At 50.1% G+C, this 24,792-nt stretch overlaps 2 protein-coding genes across 8 annotated transcripts in view; both read right to left on the bottom strand.

The window, feature by feature from the left end:
• Nucleotides 1–1,001: 1,001 nt before the first annotated feature.
• On the bottom strand, nucleotides 1,002–7,390 carry IHH (Indian hedgehog signaling molecule). Its single transcript, XM_017652690.3, has 3 exons — nucleotides 6,755–7,390; nucleotides 4,146–4,407; nucleotides 1,002–2,443 (listed from the first exon to the last, which is right to left on the bottom strand). The coding sequence occupies exons 1-3, from the start codon at nucleotides 7,064–7,066 to the stop codon at nucleotides 1,785–1,787; spliced, it is 1,233 nt and encodes a 410-aa protein (XP_017508179.3). The 5' UTR covers nucleotides 7,067–7,390; the 3' UTR covers nucleotides 1,002–1,784.
• Nucleotides 7,391–18,815: 11,425 nt separating this feature from the next.
• NHEJ1 (non-homologous end joining factor 1) overlaps nucleotides 18,816–24,792 on the bottom strand; it is a 74,272-nt gene continuing 68,295 nt past the window's right edge. For all 7 annotated transcript variants that reach the window (XM_017654820.3, XM_017654738.3, XM_017654650.3 and 4 more), the window contains 3 exons: nucleotides 21,071–21,179; nucleotides 20,394–20,512; nucleotides 18,816–19,958 (listed from right to left, as the gene is read on the bottom strand). In XM_017654820.3, the coding sequence (XP_017510309.1) occupies nucleotides 19,884–19,958; nucleotides 20,394–20,512; nucleotides 21,071–21,179 (303 nt within the window). In that variant the 3' untranslated portion in view covers nucleotides 18,816–19,883. The remainder of the gene's footprint in view (nucleotides 19,959–20,393; nucleotides 20,513–21,070; nucleotides 21,180–24,792) is intronic.

Here is a 24,792-nt window from a genome sequence, read left to right as displayed (position 1 = left end):
ACTTCTTCCCAGATGACACAGTTTCCTACTCTCTGGAGCAATGAAGGTTTCTCTGGAGTTTTTCTCCATGGAGGTGAGGCATGGGTAAGGTAAGTCTGAGCAGTCATCCCCAAAACAGTCATCTTTGTAAGGAGATAGAACCTGGGCAGTGGTGTGCTCTAACAAGTGGCTCCTCATGGCCAAAGGAACCCTAGTTTCTAGCGTATACCAATTTCCATGGTGTAAATATTCCTATCATGGCCTATTTTAACTGACTCACGAAATTCCTGAAAATTTACCAATTGTACCACTGGACCTGGGAATCTCAGCTGATCTGTAGTGAGTACAGAAAAACCTGCCTTGGGATGGAGACACCAAGAGAAAATGAGGAAGAGGGGTCACGGGTCATCCTGTCTTGGCAATACTGGCCTCTAGACGAAGCAGTGTTTCTCAAAGTGTGTTCCATGGACCATCTGCCATGCTTGGGGTGTTTGTAAAAATAAGTTCCTGGGCCTTACTCTGGATCAGTTAAAACAATCCTAAAAGTGAGGCCAGGAATAATTTTTAAACAAGCTGCCCAGGTGATTCTGAGGTTTGAGAATTGCTAGGTTAGGAACCCCTGACTTATCCAAGAAGTCAGAATGGGCCACAAGGCAGATATCAATTCTACAGAACCTTTGTATACCATGGGCTCTTATCCACAGTGAAGAATGAGGAACCTAGGCCCTGAGATAGAATGGGTAAACAGGGAAAGCACCTTGACTGAGGCACAAGGAGGGGATTCTAGATAAGTAAAGTGACCCCAGACTAGTTACCTCAGCTCTCTGTCTGGCCCACTAGTGCTTAGGGCAAACTTTCGGGTCAGCTTATGAAGGCCCTGCCTGGCACAGAGCCCAGTTCTTTGTTGGGACCTGCAGAGCTACTGGGTAGGAAACACCTGCAGAGAGGTTTCGTCTTTCAGAGAAGGACCCACACTATCTGTGTACTGGCCTCACTCAGCATCCTAGACTCTACGGCTCTAACAACTTAAATAGTTTTTATTACAAAAGAAAGAAAAGAGCAAAACATCCCCCAAATTCTCCCATGGGCTTCCCTCTCTGTGCCAATAAATAAGGTGGGGGAGACTGACTGGAGGAGAGGGTCGGGGCCATGGTTCAGCAGAGGAGGGAGCCTGGCCTGGGCAGGGGCGGAAAGACATCCAGTCAGTCCATTCCCCTTGTCCCAGGCACTATGATCACATTGGCTGGAACACAGAACTCTGCCCACTGGCAGCAACAGTCTCTGGGTATGTCACAAGGAGTGTGTCCAGGGAGAAAGGTCATGCCTGAGGATAGCCAGGTTGGCTACCCCACCCTGCAGCCTTCTCAGTTCTGGGCAGCATTGAGTCCAGCCAGCTCCCTGCTGGCTCCCAGGGAATCTAGCAGCATCAACTGAGGTGCAAGCCCACCAAAGGGGGGCCTAAGACAGATGGAATGAGCCCCTCCCCATTAGGGGAGGCAGGTATGAAAAACCAAAGTGAGAGCTGGTCAGGTTGGGACATACCATGCCAGCCTCCAGGTCTCTAGAAGAGAAGGACAAATCACCCCCCACAGCACAGATTGTAGCTCTGTCACTACACCACAACAGATGTGGGGGATGCTGAGACAAGTGTGGGAGATACTGGCATTTCCCATCAAGTCTCAGTGGTGGGGGAGATGGTGAAACCCATGGCCCCCATGCAGGTCCCTTCCAGGGCCAGTGTCCATCTGCCAGAGAGGCCTTTGGATGTAGTTGGGCAGTTGTGGGAGGGCAATAGAGGGGTCTTTTCAGCTCCCTGGCACTGCCATGCCCAGCGAGTGGAAGCTGCCCTCTTCCAGCAAGAGCCGTCCCAGGCGGTAGAGCAGCTGGGGGTACCAGTGCACACCCTCCCCTGGGGTCCAGCTGCTCCACACCATGCTATGAAATAGTCTCAGGGGCCAGAAGGCCAGCTGAGCGAGGTGGTGGTCAGCCACGGCTGCGAAGCAGGAGGCCACCACATCCTCAACCACCAGGGTCCCGTGCCTTGTTAGTGGGGCATAGGCCCCAAGGGCCACATTTGTAGAAACAGCCACCACTTGGGCAGGCTGCAGGCCAGGCTCCCCGGCCACCAGCACATACTGGCCAGGCTGCACCTGGCTGGCAAATGTGGCCCGGAAATGGGCGGCCGGTTCTGTGTGATTGTTGGCAGTGAAGAGCAAGTGGGCAGGTGTGAGTGCCAGGCGGCGTGGGGGTTCCTGGGTCTCGATGACTTGGAAGACCCTCAGCCTATCTGGCTCTCGATCCAGGAAAATGAGCACATCACTGAAGATGGGGTTTCCATCCTCCCCCATGGCCAGCACCCGGTCTCCTGGCCTTATGGCTGACAAGGCCACATGGGCCCCACTCTCCAGGCGCACCTGGGCTCCAGCAGGGAAGCAGCCACCTGTCTTGGCCGCGGCCGAGTGCTCTGTGGGAAGAAGGGACATGAAGGTATTACTGCTACGGAGCTTGGATTCCCCATCATAGCACCCCTCCCCAACCCAGCTAGAGCTTGTCATGATCCCACAGAACCACCATCACCAACTCCTGGCCCCAGCCACCACCTCCCATGGAGCCTTGAGCCCACCCAGCCCACAATGTGATTTTTTTGTCCTCTCCAGTCCAACCTTTTGCCAGTGAGAGGAGCACACTGTAGCTCCAAGATCCAGTGAGTGAGGAGAAAAAGGCCCTCCTGAAGCCCAGGTGAAGCCCCCCATCTTTTCTCAGTGCTGACAACACTGTGAAGCAGTCAGAGAGGCCAGAGGTCAGGTGAGCCAGGCTGTGGTCGCTGTGACTTGACCCCCAAAGAGCTGCAGTCCTACAGGGCAGGCAGGCTGCCAAGCTCCTCTGTAGCCTGGGGCTCCTGTTATTTCTCATCCCTTGCTCAGACACTCCCAGAATATTGCCCTCTCAGACTGATGCCCCAAATTCTGTCCCAGAGTTGGCCCTTAGAGTCTATACCCAAGTAAGGGTTGGACCACCCATGGGGCAAATACAGGCTTCCTGGGGAAGCCTCAGAGTGAATGGTCAGGCCAGGGCACCACTCAGTGGCAAGGATGAAATATCACCATCTTCAATTTATGTGCGGTCCGTTTTCAGGGACAGGACATGGTGGCATCAGTGGGTGGGATGAAAAACCGTGTTTGGGGGTCGGGAATAATGATGGAGGTTGCCACTCTGGGAGCTCGCACCCGGCCAGTGTTTGCAGGCAAAGGGTGGATGTGACTTGAAGTAGATATGGTTGGTAGGAAAGTGCTGAGGGAAGCATTGGGGTGGGGTCACTGCTGTGTGCCCAGGTGGGGTCAGCGAGAATACAAGGTGGGCCTGGTCTTAGTGTGCAGGGTCAGTGAATACCAGCATGGAGGGCTGAGCCCGTGGTCAGGTGGAACTAGGCTGGCAGTCACGAACCATTTGAAGCACCCATGGCTGGGTTCAGTGTAGATGACAGGAATGCTGACAAGATTTGAGGAGTGGGGGGAGGCCCCAACACCTGCCAATTCGGATCAACAAGGCGGCCAACTGGGAAAATCCACTTTATTGAGTCCACTCTGTTTATTCTGACCCTCATGGCTGGCTTTGCCCCAAAATGTCCAGCTTCAGGGCCCTGAGGGAGAGACTGGGGACGCCTGCGCCCCCTGGGAGGAGCGTACCAAGTGCCCTCAAGAGCCTGACCTGCAGCCAAGTTGTGGGTTCTGAACCTCTGGGCTCCTGGCTCCTGGTCAGGCATGCTGGTGTCTAGGCACTCCCTGGCCCCTGGCCCCACCACCCGCCTCCGTTCTGAACCACGGTGGGTGGGGAGGCCATCTCTGTCACAGCCTGGCTTCCTCCATCTGTCCAACTTGCTTTGTGTTGCACCTTCTTGCAGCTCTGGGCTGTGGACAGCAGTGTTGGCACCCAGCAGTGCTGGTACAGGGCCCTGTCTCCCTAGGCTTCTGCATGGCACTACCAAGCACCAGAGGAGCAGGTGGTCACAAGCAGCAGCGGGGTGTGCCGCCGACGTCCTCTTCCCCGGGGTCCCCGCCTCCATCCCTGGGCAGGCCTCTTCACCTTCTCCGCGGCAGTGAGCCCTGCGCCACTTGCCCACGCCCTGCGGCCCCGGCCCCGAGCCCAGCCCCCTGGCAGCGGCTCACCGGACTTGACGGAGCAATGCACGTGGGCCTTGGACTCGTAATACACCCAGTCAAAGCCAGCCTCCACTGCCAAACGCGCCAGCAGTCCGTACTTATTGCGGTCGCGGTCCGACGTGGTGATGTCCACTGCGCGGCCCTCATAATGCAGCGACTCCTCCGAGTGGTGGCCGTCCTCGTCCCAGCCCTCGGTAACCCGCAGCTTCACGCCAGGCCACTGGTTCATCACTGAGATGGCCAGCGAGTTCAAGCGGTCTTTGCAGCGCTGAGAGAAGAGAGCGCCGGGAATTAGTGGGTGCAGCTGGCCTGCGTGCAGGTGGAGGCGCAGCCTGGCCTCTGGCTCTCCCACCGCACCCCCTGGAGTTGGGAAACCGGGGAGGGTGCTCTGACCCCCTTCTATTTCTAGCATCTGGCCGTCCCAGGGACAGGTTGGCCCGGTGGCGCCGCAAATCTGGAGGGCGCGTCCATGGGTGCACACTTGGGCGTCCTTCTCTGACCGTGGCCCCTCCTCTGGCGCTCTCTCTTCCCGGCTCTGGGGACCTATCCCTCTATAGACAGGTCTGCATCTTTACAGCGCCGAGTGCTCGGGTCTCACCGACGCGCCAGAGACCAGGGACCGCCCCCTGCCTGGAGGGTGGGGATGGGAGCCAGCCCACAGCCTGCGGCTGGCCTGCTAGGCGTGCAAGGCCCGAGGTAACCAGTAGGTGTCACCGTAGCCTCAGGGCTGAGGCCCGGGGACAACAGCCCCGGAGGCGTGGCAGGTGCGGAGAGCCCAGGCAGCGTTGGGGGTGTATTGGAAGGGAATCCCAGGCCTCCCTGGATCACTCCAGAGCCACAAAGTGTTTCCGCTGGGACCCTCTTATGATCCGAAACCGGCCCGCACTCGCGCCGGGGATGCGACAGTCCGGAAACCAGAAGTTGGTAGAGCGGCTAGCTCGCAGACTGACCAAAGGGAGGGGCGCGCGCAGGGTTGGTAATCCCAGGTGACGTCCTCTTTTACCCCCGAGCCCTCAGCACTCCTGCGCCGCCCCTATCTGGGAAGGGACCCGAAAAACCGAGGCTCTAATCTCAGGGAGCCAGCTGCCCACTCTGCCTCACACGGGTGGGAGTACAGCTGCGCCCTGAGGGAAGGACAGGAGTGATCATCCGTCTGTGCTGTCTCCCCGCGTGCCTGCAGCCCAAGGGACCCTGCAGCTGACTTGAGGGCGTGGCCTACGGGAGAGGGGAACCTTCTACGTTCTTGACCCTGAGGTGCACGCAGCCCATGTCTCCATTTACCCCCACCCCCACCCCTGAAGTCCCTGGGCCCCACAGACCCTTGGACTCCGTCTCCCAGGAGCCAACAGAGGCTACAAACCAAGGCCCGGCCGTTTTCCCAGGCGAGCAGCCTAGCTGGGGGAGCCTACTGCCCAGGGAGGGAGCGTCGCGTGCTCCTAGCCACCGGTCTTCTAGCCCCCCAGCTATGTCGGCACCGCGGGCCCCTGCTCCCCGCCCCTCTCGCCCCCAGCAGCCCCCGCCCTCGGGTCCAGAGCTGGGGCGCGTGCTGTCAATGATTGCCCAGCTCGTGGCCCGGATCCTTATCTGCATTCCTCGGCGCCCGGCCCGGCCCGGCTACCAGCCAACCTTCGGCCCCGACACCGGCAGGCCAGCCCCGGCGCCAGGGCGAATGCTGAGGGCCTTAGCTGCTCTTCCTAAAGCACCTAGAAAGCGGGCTGCCTGCCAGTGAGGAAAACCCCAGGAGACCCTGGGGAGGAGGATATAGGTCTCTTCCCTTGGAACCCGGTTGCAGGGAAGAGAGCTTCCCCGCTGGGCTTGCGCTGAGCGCGGGTCCTGTTCTGAGCATGCCGAGACTAGCTAGCATTAGCTCTGCTCCCTGCCTCCCCTGCATCCCAGCCCCTCTCTTTGAATCCTCCCAGTCCCTGCCGCCAAGCCCAGGGATCCCTCAAGTTCGGTTCAAGCGCCCGAAGGCCCTGGCACCCCATACTTCAACGGCAGCCGCGCCGCTCAGCTCCTGGGACAGACACGTGGGCTCGGCGGCAAGTTCCCTTTCCCACCTCGCCTCTCGGCTCAACTCTTTCTCCCCACTGGTCATTAGCCCCAGACCCAGCCAGGATGCTGTTCCAGGAGGGGGCAGCGCAGCGAACCAAGAGCGCGCAGGGAGAAAAGGCCGTGGGGCCTTCTGCGCCCGAAGCTTCTTCGCCTCAGGGGTGCCAAATGGCTTCAAAATGAAAGGGGTACAGTCGTGCGGAAGGTTAGGACGGGAGGGACTGCGTGGGTCTCCAAGGCACAGGAGGCAGCCGCGTCGAGGTACCTCCTGGTGCCGCGTCTGACCCGAGCTGCCAGCACTCGGAAGCAGAGGGGCGGCCGCCAACCGGCTGGGCTGTGGTGCTTGGCAGCGGGGAGCTCTTCTCACAGCCTCCGGAGGGGCTGGGACAATCCCGCGGGGTACCCTGTCCGGCTCATCTCGGGCAGGAGGCAGCCGGGCTTGGCGAGAGGGGCAGGTGCCAGGGGGGCGTGCCAGCCAGTGGAGAAAAGGTGCCAGGGGGGCGGGCAGGGCCAGGCAGGTGGCGGTGCTTTGGCGGCGGCGCGCTACGAGGGCGGGTCGCGCTCACCTGGGTCATGAGGCGGTCGGCGCCCGTGTTCTCCTCGTCCTTGAAGATGATGTCGGGATTGTAGTTGGGGGTGAGCTCCTTGAAGCGCTCCGAGCTGCGCGCGATCTTGCCCTCATAGCGCCCGCTGGCGCCCAGGGTCTTCTCTGGCACGTTGGGGCTGAACTGCTTATAGGCGAGTGGCACGAGCTTGCGCGGCGGCCGCCGGCGGCTGCCCACCACCCGGCCCGGCCCGCAGCCCCGCGCCGCCGGCACCGCCAGCAGCAGCAAAAGCAGGCAGAACCGCAGTCGGGGCCGGAGCCGGGCGGGAGACATGGCCGGACCGCCCGGGAGAGGCGGGCGAGGGTGCCTGGTGGGCTGATGGGTGGGCGAGTCGACGGGAGCGCCGCCGAGGCTCAGGCGTCCAGGTGGCTGTGGGGGGCTCCAGGTGGGGGCGCCATGGGCTGCGCGGCGTGGCGCAGGGCCGGCGGGACTCAGGTGCGGGGCGGGGGCCCGAGGCCCTGGCTGGTGGCGGCGCGCTGTCCCCCTCGGCGCCTCGACTCTGAGCTGCCCGGCTCGCCGGCCGCCAATAAATAGGCCGGCCCGTTTGTTTTGGCAACGCGGCGGCGGCGGGGGGCGGCGGGCGGCGGGCGGCGGGGCTGCGGGCCGGCGGGCTGGGCTGGGCTGGCCGGGCCGGCGGGCTGGCGGGCCCCGTGGTTAGCACCCCGGCCCGGCGGTCAGGCGACTCGGGCGGAGCGGGAGCTGCTGCCGGCGGCGCAGCCCGGGGCTGAGTGAGAGGGGAAATGGAAGAGATCCGGGCTCGGGCCCCGCGCAGACCGCACCCTACCCATGTCCCTGCCTCCTGTGCGCTCGACAGCGAACCTGCAGCAAGGGCAGCACAGCCTCCTCCCCCTCGGGCGGGCGGCCCCGGCACTAGCCAGCCCTATGTCCCGCTTGCTCCTCTGCCGCGCGTCCGCCCGCCCGCTGCCCTCCGCGCCCCCTGCACAGCCTGAGTTTGCCCTCCCCGCCCGGACGCGCCCCACCCCGCCTTGGCCTCGTCTCTGGGCTCCCCGCGGCTCCGGGATGCCCCGCCAGGCGCAAACCTCCCCGACAGGAGCTGCCACCCCCACAGAGACCGCAACCCACGGCGCGGCCGGACGCGAGGGGCGGGTGACAGTGGCCGACAGCACAGCCGCCTACGGTGTCCCCTGCGGGAGAGTAAACCCAAAAGGCAGGATGCCGCTCAGAACCTGGTGCCCCACCCTGGCCCAGGAGATGCTCCCTTTCAGCCTGGTGGAGCTGAATTCTATCAACCCGGTGCACATCCCACAGCAGCGGGATGCGAAGCTGGGAGTGGGGAAGCCAGCCTCGGGAAGAGTCAAATGGGGCTTTTGAGTTGGAAACACTGTAAAAAGGAGCAAGATGAAGTTGCAGAGGAATAGGCCAAGGTGTAGAGAAGAGCAGCTAAATGATGACATCAATGGATGTTGGAACCCCGACTGACCACGTTGTAGAGGGGCAGCCCAGATCTCAGGGTCCGGGGCTGGCTAAGAACGCAAAGAAGGTTCAAAGCCGCGGGCATACAGGAGCTGCCAAACAATTACTCTCTTATTTCCACTTTTCAAATTAAGAAGGACAGAGAATATGTAGAGGTAGCTAAAGAAGTAAACATGGGTTGTGCATTTTAATATGACATCGAAGAACCCTGAGTGAACTAGGATTCATTCTGCCAAAACAAGAAAAGGCAAGTTTGTTAAAAGCATACACCACCACCACCACAACAACCTATGTGATTTGGTTGCACTATGTTCTTCAAATTCAATAGAGATAAAAATTAAAGGAGAGAAAGAAAAAGGTTTAAGCATTTTCATTCCAAACATATTAATACAATAGGTACCATTTTACTGATACTTAAATCCCTGGTACATGGAACCGACTTGATGTTATTATACTAAATATTCTACTTGCATTACAGAAAAGGAATTCTAATTCCTATTACAGAAAAGGAAACTGAGGCCCACAGAAGGGAACTGAGGATGGCTCCACCAGGAGCAGGGTGGCATCCATCACTTGGAAGCAGAATAGATTGTTTTCTTTCCTCCCCTTTGCCCATGCTTCCTCCCCACATCCCATGTCCGTTCTTACAGTAGCATTTGGCTTCTGTGTCTCCCAGTCGCAGATTGCTCTCACATTGCTTCTTTTCCTTGAAAGCTTTTGAAGTGCTTTTCTAGGGTTCAAGAACTATCCCTGCAATATTCCCCATCCCTTTCCCTCTCTCCTGCTCAGATTTCTGGGTCCAACTACTCAGCCAGGTCAGAACCTTTCCTAGTTCGGACAAACAGGGGCTCCTGTGTTTTTATGGAGCTCCAAAAAAGAAAAGCCCTTAGGCTTCCAGGGTCACCTATCCCACTGTTATAATCATAATTTTCTAGAGAAATTTTTGCCTTAAAGTCAGTCTTTCTTCCTCCCTCTCTAATGCAAATTCAACTCCTTTCCTCTTTTCCTGGTTTTAGAGGTTAAAGCCATCATCCCATTTATTTATCCCACATGTATGGTCTTGAAGAGTCAAATTCACCTTCAATCTTCCTTACTCCAAATGAAAGACAATTTAAGATTCTCTCAAAGGTTCCACCTTATAACCGTTTAACTAACTTGCCATTCATTCTTCCTCTCATTGCTCCTTTAAAACTGTGATCTTGTTGAATACAAATCTCTGATAAAGATCTGATCTGTGTCAAATAAGAATCCCTTAAGCACTTCTGGTATAGCCTGGCATCAGGGTGTGTCTATTGCAGGGCAACTTCATTGGCTTAGGTTGCGCTCCACTAAGTCAAGGCTCTCCTCTGCCTGGCTAACTTAGGAGCTGTGAGCAGGGTTGTACAGGGAGAAGAAGATGGGTGCTAACATTTATCAAGTCTTTTCTCTATGACAAGTGCTGTAAGCAATTAGTAAAATCTTCACAATAACCCTCTGTGCCTGGAAACTATTGCTGTCATTTTATAAATCTAAACTCATTAACACTCTATAAGTAAAGTGGGCCTGTGGTCCCACAGTCAAGATTTGAACCCGGAGCTTTTTTTACTCCAATCCTATACTCGTTTCTCAGGACACAATGGTGGTTCAAGATCTGAATCTCAAATTTAGATCAGTGTCAGTTCCATTTCTTTCAGTGGAGAAAGAAGGAGCAGAGGGCAGAGATTGGAAGTATCATAATTTCTATAGCAGTGACCCTGGAGCACCTTTAATCCAAGTTGGGGCCTAAGAACCTTGGTCATTTCTTGGCTGCCTATGTTCTTAGCTGTTCAGTAGATGTAGGGTAGCTTTTGAATTGGGCCAATCTGTTAGAGCTATCAAACAAAGCCTGGCTCTTTTTCTGGTCACTGCCAGGCATTTACCAGCAAGAAAATTGGAGAAGAGGTATGCCACTCTAGAGGCACCAGTGGCCTGGGTCTGAGCAGCAGTGGTAGAGCCTGATCAAGGCACCTCACCTCTGAGTTCTGGGCCGGGTGGTAAACGCACTTTTCGTCTCTTGCCTTTACAGCTCTTCTACCCCTCAGTCATCTATAGTATGAAGAGAATAAAGTAAAATCTATTTCTTCAGATAATATGGTTAATATTTTTGCTTACAAGAGTGAAAGCTGAAAAAACAGCTTGGAAGGAAAGGGAGGGAAATACACCAAAGAAACAGATAATATACACATCTGTTTAGTAGACTACATGTTAGTATATTTTGTCAACCTTTGATTCAATGCTATAATACAAATACATTGTGCTTAATGATATATTCCTATATATGTGTGTATATATGTATATATATGTACATGAGTGTACACACACACACACACACACACACACTGCAGGTACACCTCTGTCATCAATTAGTCTTTTTTCTCCTTATCCACCACTTGACCAGATCAGCCCTGCTCTAAATCCATGGGTGCTAAACCACAGCCAGTCAAATTTCAGGAATGCAGTTAGTCAATATCCTCCAGTGACTCAGTGCACAGCAGCCCTGGCTCAGTAGAAAGGGCATAAGGCCTGGAGTTGGTGAATGTGCCTGAACACTGTCTTTGATACCTTCTACTGTGTGGTCTTGGGCAAGTCACTTGACTTCTCTGAATTTTAGTTTTCTCATCTATACAGTGAAAATTAGTATCACCTACCTTGTAGGGGTGTTGAGTAGGTTAAAAATACAAGCTGCAAAGTACAAATCTTAGGTGTAATTTGCTTGTATTCTCTGCAGTTCTCTGATTCCTATTACCTGTCTTGGGGAACTGCATCGGCGTGCTCATATGAGTGTGTCGCAAGACAGCAGTGGGGATTAGAAGGCTTACTTCTTCCTACTAGGGAGCATCCCAACTTGTGCATGCTAGTACAATAGGCTCATAAGGGTAGAGAATGCAGACAGAAAAGTAGAAGAGACAGTTATCATCCTCAGGGAACTTACTAGTTAATCTTAAAGATAAACCATGAAAATAAAAGGCAGTTACAAAGCCATGAATGCTACTCATAAATGAGTAAAGAATAATGCATTATATACTAGATAGGTTAATAGATAAAAAGAATTTGGTCTATAATATGGAATTAAGAAACAATTAACCTGGGTTTAGACCTCTTAGAAGAAATGTTTTGAAGGAGGGCAAGGAATGATTGAAAAGAATGAAAAGGACACTCATGAAAGGGCAGTGGTCCAGGTGCCAGGTGATGGCACTCAGAATAATGAAGAGCCATGCTGGATGCTCTAGTAAAGGGGGAAACCCTAATATTATCTGATGTAACATTCATAAAGACCTTACAAAGCTGACATCATTGTCTTCATTTTATTAATGAGGGACTGAGGTTGGGAGCTTGTAAGTGATGGAGCTGGGGTTAGAATCCAGGTTTGTTTGACTCCATAATCCAGTTTCTTGCTGAGTGATTCCCAGGGCAAGCGTGCTGGGTTGTTGGCCTCTGCTCAAGTCACTCATTTTACCTCTAAATTGAGGGGACTCTTGTTACCTTCCTCTTGGGCTTGTAAGACCTCATACTCTATTTGACCATTTCCCCAAATTGCTGGGATCACTCTGACTTGTATTGGTTTTTGGAAGAGGTTAGCAGCTTCATCAAATTTGGCCCATATGCAAAAAAGGAATCATGTCTGTCTTTCAAGCCCCAGATCAGTCCAGAAAACATTTGGAGATCCAATTAGAGGCACTCAAAACTAACAATGCTTTGAAAGCTAGCTATTGATTAGAAATGGGAATGTCAAGTTACCTTTGCCCTAACAATAAGCTCATTACAAGGCACTTCAGAGAGATTCAAGCATTAAAGACCTTGCTTTGAGGACTTTGAAAAGTCTGGAAAAAGTAGCAGAATTGGTTACAAAGAGAGTGTTTTCCCCTCAAATCAGAGACTAAAAGATTGTGGGGAACTCTTATACAGAAAGACATATAAATATTTCTGTATGTGGATAATAACATTTACTAATTAATGGGCTTTATTTCCACCCCAGTGCCTCTATTTAGGAAGCAATTTGTTGCTTAAAGAAAATCTTGGAAAATACTAGCTCAGTGACTGTTCAGTAAAGGGGCAGTGGGGGGTGCTACTCTCTCAATGCTCAAGGATGCTCTGACATGCCTGTCAGCTTTCTGTGACTGGTTTGTACTAGTCCCTCCACACCCTCTCACCAGTCTCTCTTGGTAGAGATAGGTCCCTAAGGATGCTGCAGATTTAGAGCCAAAGAAAGCAAAAGAGTATACAGTCACATGCTTTTTAATAACTTGTCTTCTTCATTTCCACAAAATGACAAATTCATTCCACTATGGTTCTAGCTAACACAGTGGTATTTAACCCACTCTCACCATATGACTGGTTGCCCCAAAGATTACATTCGTTTATACTGAAAAATGTCTAAAATCACTTCAAGATAATGCTAGTGTGGAGGGGTGTATGACAACCTTTCTTCATTTATTCACTCAACTAGTATTTTCAAGCACCTACTAAGTGCTAGATGCTACACAAGGCACTCGGGTTGTGAGAGAACAAGAAAAACAAAAAACCAAAGGTTTCTGCCCTTATGGAGCTTTATTCTAGTAGGGAAGCATTGGGAGACAATTAAAAATAAAATAAAAATAAGTAAATATATGTGTTATATGGGAATAAAGAACTATGGGCAACAGACATTAAACAGGGTAAACGCTTGGAAGTGCAGCCAGCTTGTGGGGAGGGGATGCCAGGTCGGAAGGTCTGCATCCTGCTAAGCAGGGTGGTCAGTGGAAGCCTCAATGAGATATAAGCCAAGACCTGAAAGGGGTGAGGCCTTCACCCAAGGGATTGTCTGGAGAAGAGCAATCTAGGTAGAGGGAATTGCATAGAGCAAAGCCTGTGATGTGCTTGTGTATTAGAAAAATACCAAGGAGACCAGTGCAGTCAAAGAGGAAATGGAGAAGGGGTGGGAATTGGAGTAAGCTTGATTTTCAACTTTCTGATCATGGGAGTGCTTCTCAAACTTTTTATAAAGCTCATAGTGAAGATAATTTACCCTTCAAAAAGATTTATGTATTGACATGTAAATATGGACACAACATAGTTAAGTAAAAGCGGAAGCAGGTAACAAAAGTGTTTATACATACAATTCTTTATAAAAATTTTTTAACAAGAGACGCATAGTCATGACTCTCAACTTTGTACTTCACACACTTGAAAAAAAAAAAACCTACCCTTTAAATATCGTATTTGGATTGTAGACTTGTTGAAAGCAGGAGATACCTCTCTTTGGCCATACAGCAAGTGGCATCATGTCCCTGGTTGGTGGGGATGCTAGGGAGTAAGCACGCAATATAGATAAGATTTGAGGTAATGCATGTTTAATTATTCCTGTCTCTTGTTGAATATGCATTTTTCTATTTCATTCCCAACATATTGCCTACAAACCTGTGTCATTTCTTTGAATTCTTTTTTAGTGATTTGGAATTTTCCTGTTTGACTCTCCCATTTGCGTTCAAGTCTATGTACAGCATAAGATTTAACCAACTTGGCTTCTTACATCTCCCTTCCTTGTCAGAAATGTAGCCCATTCTCTAGAGCATCCATTGGGGTTCTTTCTTCCTGTTGAATCCCCACTAGTTGTCCAAGTTGCTTAACTGCTGAAATGTTTTCCATCATCTTTAGATCATTTTGATATCAGTTTCACGCCTGCTTCAATTCCATTTTATGATTGCCATTTAGGTATTTTTGAGATTCCTATCCAGAAGCATACATGCCTCTTAGATTCTCACTCCCAGGAACCATTTTCCAGATGTCTTTCTGGTGGGAAGTTCAGTTCCAATCAAGCAGTCTCTGCTTTAAAATGGCTTTGATGAATGATCCCCAGGAACCTTGCCAGTCCCTGAATGATCACACAGCACCCTAGGTGAGAAACATTAAGTGCTTTCTGTTGTTGCTCCATCCCCACCCTATATGAACAGATTAAGTAAATATAGTTTCGTCTGGCACCATTCTACTGTTTTCATTCTTCAAATCCTAAAAATGCACATACACTTTGACCGTTCAATAGTCCACAGTGCTGGAGCTGGGGCCTCACTGCACTTCACCTCATTGACTGGTGACACCTCCAAAAGCAGTGTGGCTGCAGTTTGTGTCCAACGAGTCCTGGGTGCAGGACAGTGAAATACAAACTCGAAGTTAGCCACTTCACAAGCCAGGGACCCTAGTGTCTGCAAGAGGAACATCCTCTGTCTTTTGCTGAACCTGTCATCACCTAACCTTCCCCTTCAGCACAGTTTAGGCACTGCACATTTGTTATTCAAAATGCCATTGTATAGCTTATCTATTCCCTCTGTCCTGCTTTCCTAATTATGTAAATTACCCTGCCACATTTAATTCACACTTTGAGAGCAACATAATGGACATTACCACTACCAGAAAACCACTCGAGCTGGGGTATCAGTATCACCTTCATAAATCATCAGAGTATTATTATTAATACTGCTGTTTTACCAGGTTACTAATGAAACAGAAACCCTTGCTACCAACTCCTCTTCCCCCAACCAGTGCCTTCCTGTTCCTCTCCTATGTGACATAGGACCAACTGGGATTGTTTTGTACCCTGGAAGTGCAACAGTAAATGAAACTGTTGGTCTTTCCCTCTCATCTGGCAGCAACCTTTTTCTGTATTGAATAAGGGATCTCTTTCCCACCCAGATTTCCCACACTACTGCTCTTGACCCCTGAACACAGACCCAGACCCTTTGCAGCTTTCCCACCAGCTTCATCTGCTTCTACCATCCCCTGCTCCCCCTTCAAGGGAGGGAAAGGCAGGATGGAGTGCCAGTCAAGAGGATTACCCTTACCCTACTCCATTCTCCCTTCTCCTGTCACCAATTCTGGCCGGCTGTCGATCCTATCAGGGGTCCATAAAGCACGGAGGACTCTGGCCTGCGAGAGGGGGGTAGGGGTTAGGCAAACAGGCCAGGGAGGCACTTGGTTGAAGTTTAACCACAATATTCTTGGTCTCTATTGTTTTGAGTGAGGCCCAATATTTCCACAGCAGGATTATAGGATCTGATTAACCATGGTAGACAACAATGCCGAGCTGGGATGGGCTTCCCCTTCCAGCTGCCAACATGAGAAAGTACATACAACACCCAGGTTTCAGAAGGGACTCCCAGCAGCCCCCAGCCCTATTCCCCATTTCTAACCCATCTACTGTTTGGGGGCCCAAAGTGAGAGGAGGAAGAGTGTGGCACTGCCTGCTCCTTTAACTCCTGGCCCTTGGCCCAGCAGGACAAGTAATCCTGGCACAATCTTCTCAGGTGAGTCAATGGCTGTGTGCTCCCCACACCCTGGAGTTCTTCCAATGCCTCTTCCGGGTTCCCCTGGGCTGGCCCCGATTCTCAGGAACCCATGAGGGTTAGGTGCTGAGAGACTAGCACTCTCAAAGGGCCCAGGAGTGTGCAAAGCACAGAAAAACCTGTTGGGCTCCGGGAGAGAGAAACTCAGTGCAGACAGGACCCAGCTCGGAAGAGAGATCAAACCTTTGCAAGAACACTTTGGTGCTACTTCCTTTGTGCCAAGGTGGAGAAATGAGACCTCAGAACTGAGGGGACACAGAAAGGGCTACCGTCAAGCAGAACCTCAGGAGATGGGACAGTATCCCTTGAAGGATCTGGGATGAGGAACCAAGGAGTTAGGCTTCCAGCTCCTCTCGCAGACAGGGATTCCCCAGGCCCCTCGCCCTCACACCCAGACAAGCTACCTCATACTCATCCCTCTCAGCGTGTTTCCCCTTAGGGTGGGCTCCTCTGAGGCCTGTCCACCAGAACTCGGAAGAAAAAGAGAGCAATACGGAGCGCTTGACAAGAATACCTGGTAGCAGCCCCCAGGCCATGGCAGCGGGGGCCCTCCAGCGCCCCCTCCAGCACAGGCTCCCTTCACTCCCAGCATTTGTCTCTGTTTCTTAGTGCCTGGCACAATCCATTCCCAGTTTGTGAGCCCACACATTAACTGATGCTGGTATCAGGGACTAGGAACCAAGGGCCTTGAGCTCCGAGTTCAGTGGCTTCCTTGTAGTATGTGACTTACTCCTTTTGAACAGTTTCTTCAGGAAAATTAGAAGACAGAAAATACTTCAGAGCAGAGTTTTTAAAACCATATCCTGATTGTATCAACATACAGTTAGCATAAAGTCACACCTGTTAGTAGTAGTATGCCACCACTGTGGTGTTTTCTGAGTTAGGGTTAAAACTGACCCTATTCTCGAAGAGTATAATATAATGAAGGATGAATACAAAAAGCCACAGGAAATGTGTATATAAACACACAGCACATTTAAGAACACAAATAGTGAGGAGTCAGCAGAACAGATAAAGTAGGCTTATCATATCATGAGGAAGGGCTAATAAGAGGATTTTAGGTTTCCCCTGTACTCTTTGGGGCAAATCTTTCTTTGTAAATAGGAGAAACTGAGCGATACGATAATTGGAGAGAAGGAAATACCCATGGTGACAACGTCAACAATGAGACTAAATTCAGGACCAGGAGAGGCACAGCCTTTTCCATTACATCTCCTGCCACCTCTGTACAGAGAACGACACATGTTGCTTCTGCTTATCTCCCAGACCAGGGCATAGGAGGCAGGGGCTTCAGAAAACAGGAACTTTAAATGGCTAGGAAGGCAAGAAAAGGGTGTCCAAATGTCCCAGAGGAGAATATTAGGAAGCAGTAGGGCTGGGCATTCAGGAGATTTGAGCATCTGTCCTTCCCCTGAGTGCTCACTGCAGGTGAGCTGCGTCAGGCCTGCGGAAGGGTCCCCCGCTGACGGCTGGGTTCTTTCCAAGTCCAGAGCATAGGGACTACAGGTCTCACTCTTTGCCATCCTACACCCTAGCAATTCCAGGGCTGGCTCCTCAGGATCCAATGGGAACATGGAGACTAGAAGCTCTTTGCTGTCCTCTCAATAGCTTTACTATCCTTGGGAAACACTCCTTGATCTGGGGGACGGGCCAACTGGTGACAGGAGAAGAGAATGACCCTAGTGGGGTTTTCCAGGATCCGGCTGGGGCTCTGCTTTCAGGGCTGCTGGGAAAGCCCTCACTGAGGAAAGGAGGTGCCCAGCTGGAGTGCTAAGGGACGAAGACTTCTCTTCCAGCAAAGAGCCTGCCTGGCCTAGCTGACTGCGGGGGAGGGGTGAGCCAGCCAGCAAGGCCAAGCAGGCCTTGCAGCCTAGGTGGCGCTATTTCTCTACTTTTTAGGTCAAGTTCCTGCAGGAACTTCCTCGAGGTCCCTAGTCCTGCTCCTGGTTTGCTGGCTTGCTCGTGTAAACCACCTTATTTTATTTTTTTTTCTAAAAATACTCCAAAGCAATTGAAAGAGTCCCTTCTCCCACCAGCCAGCCCTGGCCCCAGCCCCGGCCCCGGGGAGCGGGCGGGTAGGCGGGGAGGTGGGCCACTGCTTTATTAAACACAGGGAAAACTAATATTTACGGAATAAAATTTATGGAGCAGCCACGAGAATTCGACCCTTTTATGTGCATGTGGAGTGGGGGTTGGGCCAGGCTGGGGGCCTTGGGGAGGGGCCCAAGCCAGGGGGCAGGGCTGGAATACAGCCTGGCTAAGGCCAATTTGTCAAGGCAGGGATTTCCCTGGAGTTGCCCTGGGATGAATGATTCTCAACCACCACCCCTAGCTTTGGGGGGACAAGAGCTTCAGGGCAAGAATGCTTGAGGCAGGGCCTCTGGGAGCAATGTTTCTCTAAGGATGTGTTTGGGCAATATCCCCTGGAGGCAGCAACCTTTGGGGTTAAGGACGCAATGGGCAGGGACGTCGTTAGGCAAGGCATACTCTTCCTTAACTTTTAAAAAGTCACACATTCTTTTGAGAACATGAAAAAAGTTACGCTTTTAGGATTTTACTCAAGAATTTGAGGGAATTCACAAATTCCTTATCCCCTCTGATTAAAATTGTCTGCTCTTGAGACTGTGCACTGAGGGCAGAGGGAGAAGCCTTTCCCTTTTCCAGTGGTCTCAGGTCTTGCAGACTGAAATCTGGCTATCTAAATTATACCAAAAACAAACTATAGAGCAAAGTGAGCCATCCGATAGATTGTTTTAACATAGCTCTCAGTTCATTACACTGATGGTCACAACTGTGGGGCACACCCTGGGGCACCCTGAACGGAAGGGATGGAAAGTTAGCAGCAACTGTGTATGAGCCCTGGGGGCCCTCTCAGACTCTGCCAGAGGGGGAAGGCAGTGGTCTTGGAGTCCTGAAAGGCTCTTCCCTGAAGAGCCTATGGGGAGTAGGACATCCTATTGAAAGGAAGCAGGGCCACAGGAGGATGGTTACAGTGGAGAATAGGAAAGAAGGACTTAACATCCTTGTTAGAAAATATTTTCAGTAAAGTATAAATAATACTGTCTGAGTTCAAATTCTGTCTTCTATTTATTAGCCTGTCACCTTTGATAAATCACTTATCACTCCAAGCCTTGTAGAAATAGGTTAACAGTATTTTCCTTATATGATGCTGTGAGCATTAAATGTCAGACACCTATTAGTGTACCTGGTGTACATGAACTGCTCAATAAATGTTAGCTGTTTATTATTATTGGTCTTATTATAATCATCATTATTTTATTATTGCTTGGATGGTCTTCTCCCCCGTGTCTTGACATAAGGACAGAAGTACCAGTCCCAGCTAGAGAGGATATGTGGACAAGGAGGCATCTGCTCATCCCAAGTAAGTAGACCGGCAAAGGCCTCTGTGGTTCTGCCCTGACCCTACCCAGCAGTGCCCATGAACATCTGAGTTCTCCTTTCCTTCCTATCTCTCCAAGGTGGAGTTTCAGACAGCCTTACCTGTAGAGGACAACCTAGCAAGAAGGCTACAGGACTTGGCTAGTCCCCCAAAGAGTTTGCTTCCTACTGTCTAAGATTCTGCCTTTGTCACTCAGCCTGTACATTTTTTTCCCTGCTAGGCACTATTCATTCTTCAGGCACATCAAGTTGGGCAAAGGAGAGCAGCAGCAATCAGTTCTGTCTGTGCCCACCAAGGAGAGAAGTTTTAAGATCAAAGATCCCAAATGTAGGCTTAGAACAGGTCACAGAGAAAAAGCATCAGAAGAATCTGAAGTATTGGACTAAAGGCCTAGACTTTGTCAGAGACAACAACGGGGTGGGACCCACTAAAGTGAAGTGGGTTGTCTATGCGTTCCATAGATTAAGGAATCTCAAAAGCAGGGGAGTGTGAGTGCTTTTTATTCCACTCTGAAGACAGTAGTGGGTCTCTCAGGGAACACCTAGGACTGGCTAGGGACACTTGAGAAAGGGAGACAAGGCTTCCTAAGCATATTGTGCTTTTTTGCTGACTTGCCCTATTACCTGAAGTTGCTGGTAGGATCCTAGGTCTAAAGAACCACCCCTGTAAAAGAAGAGAGTATGGGATTCCCAGAAACCGGCTTCCACTCAGATATGGAAGGTGAATGCCCTACAGGCAGGAGCCAAGATTCCTTTGGATAACAGTACCCATGCCTGTCAACATGAACTTCAGTTGTGTCGCCCTTACAATGGGGCTCTGACTGTACAACTCTGTGTCAGAGCTACTGCTGCCATGGAAGTTCCTCTCGGTAACACTAGGAAACTATTCTCCTAGTCCATCCTCAGTTGAGACAGTTGACAGGTTAACTGAAGAGTCCCCTTAGCTTCTTCCTCTTGACCTTTGATGGCTGAGGTCTCTGCATAGGGCCTGAAGTATTCTAGAAAAAAAAGGAACCCAAGTTAATAGAGGTTTTGAACAGTTCCACTTAAGTTAGGAAAGCAACTTCCTCCCTTCCATGGCACAGGTGTTTTGAAATCTATGTCAGGCAGTGAATGCGATAAAAGGCTCTATGTGTACACAGATGTGTACATCCCTTTTCCCCTGGGAATGACCATCACTGGAAGTGGGATAACGTAGGAATGGAGTCTAGGTCCATCTTCAGCAAAAGAATTGCAGAGAGGACACAGCAAGGGGAGATGCAAAAGACCAAGACTCTCCATCTAGAAACCATTTGTAATCCTGGTCACAATATCACCAATATCGTAAAGGCAGCATCACCCAGATGACAATTCCAGGGACCACTGGTTTGGGGCTATAGGTGCAAACTCCTCCAACTCTCAGAATGTCATCCAGGAAGCTGCTCATGACTCACTGTGGACTCTTTCTCAGGCTCAGGGAGCAGTGGTGCTGAGGAGACTGGCTCTTTTGGCTGGTTCAGAAGTTGGTTATCACTTCCTTGCAGGGAGGCACTGCTTGAGGCCTGAGGATCTCCTGAAATCAGAAAGATCAGGGGAAGATAGTGACAAATGTCTTTTTCTTATCAGAAAAGCATTAGCATTTATCAAGCATTCTGATAAAGACCAGACTATGGTACTAGTATATAAACAGAGAAGTAGCCATAAAGTCAACTTTCAGCTAACTCTCAGAAAGTCCTGTTTCTAGATTCCCTGTGAAGATTCCCCAGGCCCACTTTAACCAGGGAGGACAGGAGTTTCCTTGACTCAAAACAGCCAACTGTTCTTCTACACATTTCCTACCAGGTCTCAGGTAGGGAGATTAATCTTACTCCTGGTTCTCTCACTCATTCTCCTAAGCACCTAGACCAGTTCTCTAGAACTTTCTGCAGTGGTAGCTAGGACAAATGACACTAGAGCAAATGTGGCTTGAAATGTGGTTAGAGCAAATGCAGAGATGAGTTTTTCACTTTATTTAGTTTTAATTAATATAAATGGAAATAGTTACAAATGGCTAGAACTACCATATTGGACAACACAACCCTAGACCCTAACCCTAACCCCAGGGTGTCCAAGTACCTCTGGAGCTACTCACCAGTGTCTTGATCCACTTGGATCTCTTGTTTAGTGACTGCCATGTAGAGACTCTGTAGATTCATCACAAAGGGTTTTCCATTGCCAATGCTGCATGCCTCCGGTAGTTTCTACAGAGGAGAGGAGATGCTGTCATTGATTACACTGTTGCTAGAGAAAAAGAACTTGATATCCCAGTGGAACCAACCCCAGAAGAATTTATATAGAGAGGTTACATCCAATGTAGGACGTCCATAGCCAGACCTTGTTGGGACCAATTTAAAAAAGGCCTCTTGGGAGGACTTCTCTGAAAGGCAACTCCAAATGTAGATTTTTCTTTTCCCCAGTACTTAGGTCTGTTATGTTTTCTCATGGATACTCCATAGATCTCTAGGCTCTTTCTTCCAAAGGGTGACCTCTTAGAGGACTGTTTTAGGAAATCATCTTCCCTAAATTGTCTCTCAGCTGTACGGACTCCTATTTTAATTAAATTTTCTCCTAAAGTCCAACACGAAAGAGAGAAAAAGGATAAAATCCAGGAAAGGAGAGAGAGCAAAAGGGAATGACAGACTGAGAGACAAGAACAATTTACATAGCTGTGATGTCCAGTCAGAGGGGATGGGAGAAATACGGTTTGCAGAGCTGTGGAAGCTTACCTGCCATTTTATATTTCTCACTGCAACCCCACTGTGTTTTACTGTAACCCTCAAACTCACAATGGGGGTGATATTTCCCCCAAAAGGGAAGAAAACTGGTTCTTGAGAGGTGAAAAAAAATCTTACTCTTTTGAAGTATAAAGCATAGATATACATACAGTACTTAAATAGAATTTTGGTACATCTGCAGTATTAAAATTCTGAGGAGGGCTGATTAGGAAAAAAATATCTTAAAAGGATCCTTAGGGAGGTGATAATGAAAAAAGAGTTGAGAAATACTGCTATAATCACACTATACTTACCTGTTTCCTTCACTATGGAATGATGGAGTGAACTGTGGATTTATACCCACAGCAACATGCTTTGCCTAGTTCAAGTTTCAGCCATTACTTGCCTGGACTGAGTTGAAGTAATGACTGAAGACTGAAGAAAGTGAAGTAAAAGTGAGATGAAAGTGTATGGTATCCAGTGGTCCCAAACCTGACTGCACTTCAGAATCTTGGAAAAGACCCAGAACTACTTCATCTGTCACTATGCATGCAAATGGTCACGGTTCTCAGCCAAGTTAGCAGGTTGCCAAGGCAGGCCATGCCAGCAACTCACATGGGAACCAACCCAAGAATCCTGGATTGGCCAGCATCGCGTGTCAAGGCACTCCCTGTGCTACAAAGGGCATTCATTTCTGAAAGCCCACCGTGGGAGAAGGATGGAAGGAGAAAGTAGAAGAGGCAGTGACATAGTTGCTGAAGCATAGACAGGATTATATGGTTATCGTTCCTGAGTATGGTGGTACCAGAAAACCTTGTTGATCCCCAGGAAATGTAACATACTCCAACCTTATTTCCATAAAGGCTTTATCAGGCTTTGGAGTCCACTGGAAACCACAATGAATCAGGAGCCTTGAGCCCAAACTTTACTTCTAGCTAGTAGTCAAACAAGGAGTAAAACAGCCCTCTTGAGCAGCATTCCCTGAGGAAGGGTCTGAAACAGGAAAGGGAAACCAACAGGCCACACACCTCCACCTTGCTTCACTCTCTTTCCTAGCTTCAGCTCTCCAGTCCCCAAGCCATCACCTCCAGCTAAAGGTCCTCTGCTCTGTAGCCAGAAAGCCCTGACGGCAGAGAGGCCAACAGCTGTTCTCCATATAGCTTGTCTCTAGGCCCTCCCTTAGTATTGCCTAAGAAATGTGGCTTCTCTTCGGATTATCCATACATGGCTCAGTAGACACTGTGCTGTCTGTACAAATGGGCTAGGCAGCATCTATTTGGTCCAGGGTCATCTCCTCCTGCACTTTCTATGGAACTAAACAGGCTCACAAGTTTTCTAGGGTGATCTTTAGCCAGCTTTGGTATTTAGTCTCAAATTGAAGTGCCAGAAACAAAAAGCTACAGAAGCCACTGCTGCCCTGGACCTCAGTCCAAATCTAGAACCTGTATCCTAGCCCTTTCTCTGTTCTTCCCCATCGCCAAGAGATTTGGTCCTCTAGTTGCTGCACAGGTTACCCTACCTGAGTACCCATTCCTGGAAAAGTACTAGGAAGGGAATATTGGTACCTTTGCTGCCTATTTACTATATGCTAGACACTCTTCTAAGAATTTAAATGAACTAGCCTATTTTGTCTATTCCCTGCTATTTCCCTGGCACCTAGAACAACCTGACCTACAGTAGGGGCTCAGTAACTGTTTGCAAATGAGTGAACATAGTAGGCACTAGTATGGGCCCACCTTGCTGAGGTAGTCACAGCTGATAAGCCGTGGAGCTGGAGCAGGATCCAGACAGGCTGGCTTCAGGGCCCACACGTATGACTACCCTGATGACTTCTCTGAACATCAGAATTTTAGTCAAAATGGCAATACAGCCTTTCCTGGAACCATAATCTTCAGTCCCTCACATCCACAGATAATTTGCCTACATTCCCATCCAACTCACAAACAAGCTTCCTCAGGGGACAAGAGAGAAGTGAACAGATAAAAAGAAGGCAGTTGGCCCTACCTGGAACCCTCAGAGACTGAGAGGCCATACCCTTAATCCTATTCTTGCTGTTCCATCATCACTGTTTCCTTGGGCATCATCTAGGGAAGAGACATGGAGAGAGGTCCGAGCTTGGGAAGGAGAAATATTAGCTCCCCATGTAGGACAATGGTAGGGGCGAGCTGGGACGGGCAAGCAGCAGAGATCAAAGGGAGAATGCTAGAGCCAGGACTAAGTAAGAAAGGCAAACAGCAGTGCCCCTGCTATACGTATGAATGAGCCAGGAGCAAGATGTACCAGCCACAGAGCGGGTCACTGCCCAGAGCGGGGAGAGGAAGAAGAGACAGGTCGGTCTATTGTAATAATGTATTCACTTGATTAACCCAGAGTCAATTCTACTCAGCAAAAAAGCTAGTGAAATTCTACCATGTGCCAGGCAGTAAAGCATAGCTGGGTGGAGGGAGCAGGAAATAGACGCACCACTCCTTCCCTCCTCAGAACGGGACAGAGTTAGTTAAAGACAAATAAGTCAGAGTCCCTGCCTAAAAGAGTTTATATTCACATGTGGGAGATAGGCAGATTTATGGTTTTCTCCCCAAGCTTATGCTATACAGAGTTATAAACAAAGGGCAGTGAGAACCCAGAGTAGTAGAAAGTGACAAATTCTGACTGAGAGTCCTGCAAAAAGCTTCAGAGGTGGTGATATCAAGTTAAGCCTTGCAAGGCTAGACTTTGAATGTGGTGGAAGCATCAGGCACGAAGGTATGAAAAGTCAGGATACGTGGACACATCTCATGGGAAATGAAACTAGAAGGCGAAATTCTTGTCCACCAGATCACTGAGGGATTCATTTTCTGCATTAAGGATATGCCCACGGGAATTACCTTTCATTTCAAAGAACAGCTTTCTCTATGATGCAACTGCTTACCAGGGCTTCCTTGGCTCCAAACTACTACTGATACAACAATGATGAGCAATCAGAAGCTTCCTCTAGGCTTCCCTTTTTAGTCATCCTGCTACATTTAATACCTCTTCACCTCTTACTGCTGGACTGTGACTCTTCAATAGCCACAAGAGTTGTATTACTCTCCCATCTCCAATTCACTAGGACTTTGGG

Source organism: Manis javanica, chromosome 12 (assembly GCF_040802235.1).
Source record: "Manis javanica isolate MJ-LG chromosome 12, MJ_LKY, whole genome shotgun sequence".
In the NCBI taxonomy this organism is placed as follows: Eukaryota; Metazoa; Chordata; class Mammalia; order Pholidota; family Manidae; genus Manis; species Manis javanica.
The sequence above is the reverse complement of the archived record's forward strand: the minus strand, read 5'-3'. Positions and strand labels throughout refer to the sequence as shown.